We start from the raw sequence: 7,127 nt of genomic DNA, 5'->3' as shown, positions 1-7,127 counted from the left end.
GCGCATGACCAGGAACTGGCATTCTGCTATGACCAGTGACTGAAACACCTCCCATCCGGCCCCACATCACACTAGAGGCTTCATTCCACGTTCTACAGACTGTTGACGTCTAGTGGAAGGCGTAGGAAGTGCAAACAGATCCATATCTTACAGGGAATTGAATCGCCGATGAATTGAACATTGACCAGTCTGAGATTTCTCACTTCCTTTTTGGATTTTTTCTCAGGTTTTTGCCTGCGATATGAGTTCTGTTATACTCACAGACATCATTCAAACAGTTTTAGAAACTTCAGAGTGTTTTATATCCAATAGTAATAATAATATGCATATATTAGCATTTGGGACAGCGTAGGAGGCAGTTCACTATGGGCACGCAATTCATCCAAAAGTGAAAATGCTGCCCCCTATCATAAAGAAGTTAAAGGGTCTGAATACTTATGTCAACGTGATATTTCATTTTTTTTTATTTTTATACATTTGCAAAAATGTCTAAACCTGTTTTTGCTTTGTAATTATGGGGTATTGTGTGTAGATTGATGGAAAACAACAATTTAATTCATGCCAGAATAAAGCTGTAACGTAACACAATGTGGAAAAAGTCAAGGGGTCTGAATACTTTCCGAATGCACTATACACCTTAGTAGTACTCTAATATACATCTCTATACACCTCAAGGTACTCTTATATACAGTGAGCTCAAAGTATTGGGACAGTGTCACACTTTTTGGTTGTTTTGGATGTACAGATAGGAATAGAATGTTTCTAAACTCTTCTACATTCATGTGGATGCATAGTCCTGAATGAATATTTCATACTTTTTTATTTCACCTTTATTTAACTAGGCAAGTCAATTAAGAACACATTCTTATTTTCAATGACAGCCTAGGAACAGTGGGTTAACTGCCTTGTTCAGGGACAGAACGACGCTCTAACCACTAGGCTACCTGCCGCCCCATAATGATGAGTGAGAAAGTTAGACGCACATATCATACCCCCCCTGCTAACCTCTTACCATTGCAATAACAAGGGGGGTTAGCATTTTTTGCGGGGTAAGATATTTATGCCTCTAACTTTCTCACTCATCATTATTCAGGATTATCCATAATCATGGTAGTATACACATTATTGATGTAGAAGTGTTTAGAAACATATTATATTCTTGTTTACAATAAAAGTAACTCCAAAATGACACAATGCATTATTTACCATTCATTTCAATTGCGCAAAAAATGATCAAACGTTACCAAAACAAACAGCAAATGCGTCCAACAAGTTTGTGGTCCCAAGCTTGATGTAAGCATTGTTTGCCAGGAATATGGGACCAAATACTAAATGTTTTACTACTTTTTAATACACATAAGTGAATTTGTCCCAATACTTCTGGTCCCCTAAAATGGGCTATCTACAAAAAGTGCTGTAATTTCGAAACGGTTCGCCTGATATCGATGAAAATACCCTCCAATCAAAGCTGACAGTCTGCACTTTGACCTCGGAGTCATTGTATCATTACAAATACAAAGTACAGAGCAAAAAATAAAACAATGTGTTACTGTCCCAATACTTTTGGAGTTCTCTGTACATCTCTATACACCTCAATAGTACTCTAATACACATCTTTATACACCTCATTAGTACTCTAATACACCTCTATACACCCCAGTAGTACTCTAATACACATCTTTATACGCCTCAGTAGTACTCTAATACACATCTGTATACGCCTCGGTAGTACTCTAATACACATCTTTATACGCCTCGGTAGTACTCTAATACACATCTTTATACGCCTCGGTAGTACTCTAATACACATTCTTTTCACGCTCGGTAGTACTGCTAAATACACATCTTTAATACGCCTCAGTGTACTTTAATACACATCTTTATACGGCCTCAGTAGGACTTTAATACACGATCTATATGCCTCGGTAGTATCTATAATACACATCTCTATAACGCTCAGTAGTACTCTAATACAAATCTTTATACACCTCAGTAGTTCGTAATATAGCAAGTTCGAGTCAAATGTTGGACACACTATGCATGTCCAGAGGTTTTCTTTAATTTTTTACTATTTTATACATTCTTAGAATAATAGTGAGAAGCATCAAAACTATGAAATAGCAATGGATCATGTAAGTAAACAAGAAAAGTGTTAAACATCAAATTTATTTTGAGATTCTTCAAAGTGCACCCTTTGCCTATGACAGCTTTGCATACTCTTGCATTCTCTCAACCAGCTTCATGAGGTAGTCACGCGGAATGCATTTCAATTAACAGGTGTGCCTTGTTAAATGTAATTTGTGGAATTTCTTTCCTTAATGTGTTTTGAGCAATCAGTTGTGCTGTGACAAGTAGGGTTGGTATACAGAGAGAGCCCTATTTGGTAAAAGACCAAGTTCATATTATGACAAGAACAGTCAAATAGCAAGGGAAATGACAGTCCATTTCTTTTAGACATGAAGGTCAGTCAATACGAACAATTTCAAGAACTTTGAACGTTTCTTCAAGTTCAGTCGAGAACCACCAAGCGCTATGGTGAAACTGGCTCTAATGAGGACCGCCACAGGAAGGAAGACCCAGAGTTACCGTCTGTTGCAGAGGATAAGTTCATTAGAGCTACCAGCCTCAGAAATTGCAGCCCAAATAAATGCTTCACAGAGTTCAAGCACATACACATCTCAACATCAACTGTTCAGAAGAGACTGCGTGGGTCAGGCCTTCATGGTTGAATTGCTGCAAAGAATCCACTACTAAAGGACACCAATAAGAAGAAGAGATTTGCTTGGCCGAGAAACACGAGCAATGGACATTAGGAAATCTGTCCTTTTGGTTCCAACTGCCGTGTCTTTGAGAGACGCWGAGTAGGTGAACCGATCTCCGCATATGTGGTTCCCACCGTGAAGCATGGAGGAGGTGGTGGGGTGCTTTGCTCGTGACATTGTCGGTGATTTATTTAGAATTCAAGGCACACTTAACCAGAATGGCTACCAGAGTTCTGCAGCGATACGCCATCACATCTGGTTTGCGCTTAGTCCCACTTACATTTGTTTTTCAACAGGACAATGACCCAACACACCTCCAGGCTGTGTAAGGGCTATTTGACCAAGAAGGAGAATGATTAGTGTTGTATCAGATGACCTGGCCTCCACAATCACCTGACCTCAACCCAATTGCGATGGTTTGGGATGTTGGACTGCAGACTGAAGAAAAAGCAGCCAACAAGTGCTCAGCATATGTGGGAACTCCTTCAAGACTGGTTGAGAGAATGTCAAGAGTGTGCAAAGCTGTCATCAAGGCAAAGGGTGGCTACTTTGAAGAATCTCAAATATAAAATATATTTTGATTTGTTTAATACTATTTTAGGTTACTACATGATTCCATATGTGTTATTTCATAGTTTTGATATCTTCACTTATTCTACAATGTAGAAAATAGTAAATATAAAGAAACCCTTGAATGAGCAGGTGTGTCCAAACATGTACAGTACCAGTCAAATATCTATACACCTCCGCGGTACTCTAATATACATCTCTATACACCTCCGTGGTACTCTAATATACACCTCCGCGGTACTCTAATATACATCTCTATACACCTCCGCGGTACTCTATTATACATCTCTATACACCTCAGTAGTACTCTATTATACATCTCTATACATTTCTGTAGTACTCTAATATACATCTCTATACACCTCAGTAGTACTCTAATATACAATTCAGTAGTACTCTATTATACACCTCCGTAGTAGTCTAATATACATCCACCTCCGTAGTAGTCTAATAACATCTCTATACACCTCCGTAGTAGTCTAATATACATTCTATAAACCTCCGTAGTAGTCTAATATACATCTCTATACACTCCGTAGTACTCTAATATACATCTCTATACACCTCCGGTACTCTAATTATACATATCTGTAGTACTCTAATATACACTCCTATACACCTTCTGTAGTACTGCTCATCCTCTATTTCAGTTTGTCATTGGTGGTGCTAGCTGTCATTCTATGGGGTATCCACTAAAGTCACTCTCCCCCTCTCAGCCCAGTGAGAGCTCTGGTGAGGAGTGGAGGAGAGAAAAGAGGATCTGGAGGGGAAGATGATGGAGCTACAGACCTCTCTACAGGAGGAGAGGAGGGTGAGTGGAGAGTAGGAGAAAAAGAGGAAGGAGTGATCATTTGGGGCGTGATGGAAAGAGTGGAGCGATGGTGTTGTTTTGCACCTAGGGAGCTCTCACGGCGAGCTGTTTCAACCGTACACATACCAGCTGAGCCCACCGTGTGTGTGTTTTCTGAGAGGAGCTGCTGTTGTGGTTTTTAGTGGCAGTCTAATCTGAATGCCCTAAAAGCCATGTAAATGGACCACAGATGATTTAACCAGTTTAAACCTGTTGGGTTAGAGGTGGACACAGTATTCTATCTGATAATGAGTCATTATGTGTTGGCTTAGGGAGTTGGGCTGGTATTTAACTCTAACACCCTATAATCACTTAATCATGTATGTGAATTTACTGAGGAAACACGCCTGTCTGACACTATTCTGAAGACACACAGACACAAACGCACAGCATGTTACATGTTTAAATAGAGAATCATGCCTGTTCTCCAAAATATTTCTAACGGTGTAATTAAATACTACCACTCTGTCACCTCGCCACTGTCTGTCGTTGTGGTGGTCATGTAGCCTACAGTACAGTACTGTGTGTGTGCATAGGGCTCTGTGGGCAGCTCTGACCCTGTGTTAAAGGCAGAGCTGGAGTCATGTCTGGATGAGAACATGCAGCTCCAGGAGACTGTGGACAGGAAGAAGACTGAACTACATCAGACACATGCTGAGTGAGTAACAGTGAGCAGGACAAATMACCTGAGTAGAAAGAAACCTTGAGAGGAACCAGGCAGGTTGAAAGTGACTRCAGGCCGCTGGATCAYAACTAAAGGTCCCTGCTGGTTATAATGATGGCTTATTGAAAGGTTTTTTGTTAGTGTTGAGATAAAGAGCATCAGATCTCTCTTGTAAAATAGATGTTATCTCAATGAGAATAACCTGTAGAAATAAAGGTTAAATGAATAAATCACGGTCTCTGTCAGGCTGAGTCAGTTGCGTATGGAGAGAGAGAGTGCTGAGTCCAGAGTCAGAGAGATGGAGGACCGACTGGTTGAGCTACAGGAGGACCTGAGGACAGAGAACGGCAACAAGACGGTAACACAACACACATTTGGGTGGTCTTGAGACACAWGATCTTTGTTGTGCACTCTTTGTAATTGTCCGGTAGGAATGTGTTATGTGTGTATTGTGTGTCTACAGGACCTGGTGARGTGTCAAGCGTCTCTGTTGGAGGTGTCCATGTTGAAGCAGAAGCTGGAGGATTCTCTGAGACAGAGAGAGAGGGAGCTGACGGCTCTGAAGGGAGCTCTGAAGGACGAGGTGGCCACGCACGACAAAGAGATCGAGACACTTCGAGAACAGTACAGCACTGACATGGAGAGACTGAGGAGTACCATGGAGCAGGTCTCACAGGTACAAGTTTCAACGTTTATTCACCACGGCCACAGGATACAACCGGTGGAAAACGGTACAGTCAAATTCTTACTTGAGAGCTCTTTCCCAAGAAGAGCTCTTTCCCACACACACGCGTGCACTGAGGGAGCAGCAGAGCGTGAAGTGATTGAGACCCACTGGACTTGCTTCACACCGGTGCATTATAGCAGGAACAAGTGATTACACCGTTACATCTGACTGCACAGACAAAGCCACAAGCATTACATCAGCTGATCTCACATTCTTAATGACACGTCTTACTCACTCTGTCATATATCCACCCTCCCTCTCTCTTCTCTCCCCCCTACCTCTCTCTCCCTACATCTCATATCCACCTCCTCTCTCTTCTCTCCCCCCTACCTCTCTCTCCCTACACTCTCATATCCACCCTCCCTCTCTCTTCTCCCCCCTACCTCTCTCTCCCTACACTCTCTCATATCCACCCTCCTCTCTCTTCTCTCCCCCTACTCTCTCTCTCCTAACTCTCTCATATCCACCCTCCCTCTCTCTTCTCTCCCCCTACTTCTCTCTCTCCTCTCTCCTCTTCTCTTTCTCTCCCTACACTCTCCTCATATCCACTCCCTCTCTCTTTCTCCCCCTACCTCTCTCTCCCTACACTCTCATATCCACCCTCCCTCTTCTCTTCTCTCCCCCCTACTCTCTCTCCTACACTCTCATATCCACCCTCCTCTCTCTTCTCTCCCCCTACCTCTTCTCCCTACATCTCTCATATCCCCTCCTTCTCTCTCTCCCCTACTCTCTCTCCCTACCACTCTCTCATTCCACCCTCCCTCTCTCTTCTCTCCCTACCTCTCTCTCCCTACTCTCTCATATCCACCTCCTCTCTCTTCTTCTCCCTACACTCTCATATCCACCCTCCCTCTCTCTTCTCTCCCTACCTCTCTCTCCCACTCTCTCATATCCACCTCCCTCTCTCTTCTCTCCCCACCTCTCTCTCCCTACTCTCTCATATCCACCCTCCTCTTCCTCTTCTCTCTTCCCTATACTCTCTCATATCCACCTCCTCTCTCTTCTCTCCTACCTCTCTCTCCCTACACTCTCTCATATCCACCCTCCTCTCTCTTCTCTCCTACACTCTCTCATATCCCACCTCCTCTCTCTCTCTCCTACACTCTCTCATATCATCCTCCCTCTCTCTTCTCTCATACACCTCCCTCTCTTCCTCTCCCTACACTCTCTCATATCCACCCTCCCTCTCTTCTTCTCTACCCCTACCTCTCTCTCTTACACTCTCTCATATCACCTCCTCTCTCTTCTCTCCCTACACTCTCTCATATCCACCCTCCCTCTCTCTCTTCTCCCTACACTCTCATATCCACCCTCCCTCTCTCTTCTCTCCCCCCTACCTCTCATATCCACCCTCCCTCTCTCTTCTCTCCCCCTACCTCTCATATCCACCCTCCCTCTCTCTTCTTCTCCCCCAGTCTCAGGCGGGTATTGAGTCGGAGCGGTTGCGTGTGAATGCTTCGGTGCGTACTCTACAGCAGCAGCTGGAAGACTGCAGGACGAGAGTGGCCACTGGATGACGCAGTTCCACAGTACTAGAGATGAACTACGGACCAT

The 7,127-nt window shown here is 43.3% G+C and overlaps 1 protein-coding gene and 1 long non-coding RNA gene across 3 annotated transcripts in view; one reads left to right on the top strand and one right to left on the bottom strand.

Annotated features, from left to right (window-relative positions):
* LOC112071743 (cingulin) overlaps positions 1-7,127 on the top strand; it is a 30,675-nt gene that overhangs the window by 12,702 nt on the left and 10,846 nt on the right. Inside the window, 6 exon segments of the mRNA XM_070439493.1 lie at positions 4,049-4,088; positions 4,091-4,143; positions 4,719-4,840; positions 5,093-5,204; positions 5,310-5,522; positions 6,989-7,075. Of these exon segments, the coding sequence (XP_070295594.1) occupies positions 4,049-4,088; positions 4,091-4,143; positions 4,719-4,840; positions 5,093-5,204; positions 5,310-5,522; positions 6,989-7,075 (627 nt within the window).
* On the bottom strand, positions 6,325-6,620 carry LOC139024612 (uncharacterized). 2 transcript variants are annotated; one of them, XR_011475944.1, is made up of 3 exons: positions 6,586-6,620; positions 6,405-6,444; positions 6,325-6,355 (listed from the first exon to the last, which is right to left on the bottom strand). It is a non-coding gene; the product is annotated as an uncharacterized lncRNA (long non-coding RNA). The 2 variants fall into 2 exon arrangements; XR_011475945.1 differs by having other exon boundaries at positions 6,405-6,442; positions 6,600-6,615.

The sequence above is a fragment of the Salvelinus sp. IW2-2015 genome, unplaced genomic scaffold, assembly GCF_002910315.2.
Source record: "Salvelinus sp. IW2-2015 unplaced genomic scaffold, ASM291031v2 Un_scaffold1706, whole genome shotgun sequence".
In the NCBI taxonomy this organism is placed as follows: domain Eukaryota; kingdom Metazoa; phylum Chordata; class Actinopteri; order Salmoniformes; family Salmonidae; genus Salvelinus; species Salvelinus sp. IW2-2015.
This window is presented reverse-complemented; position numbering and strand designations above follow the sequence as displayed.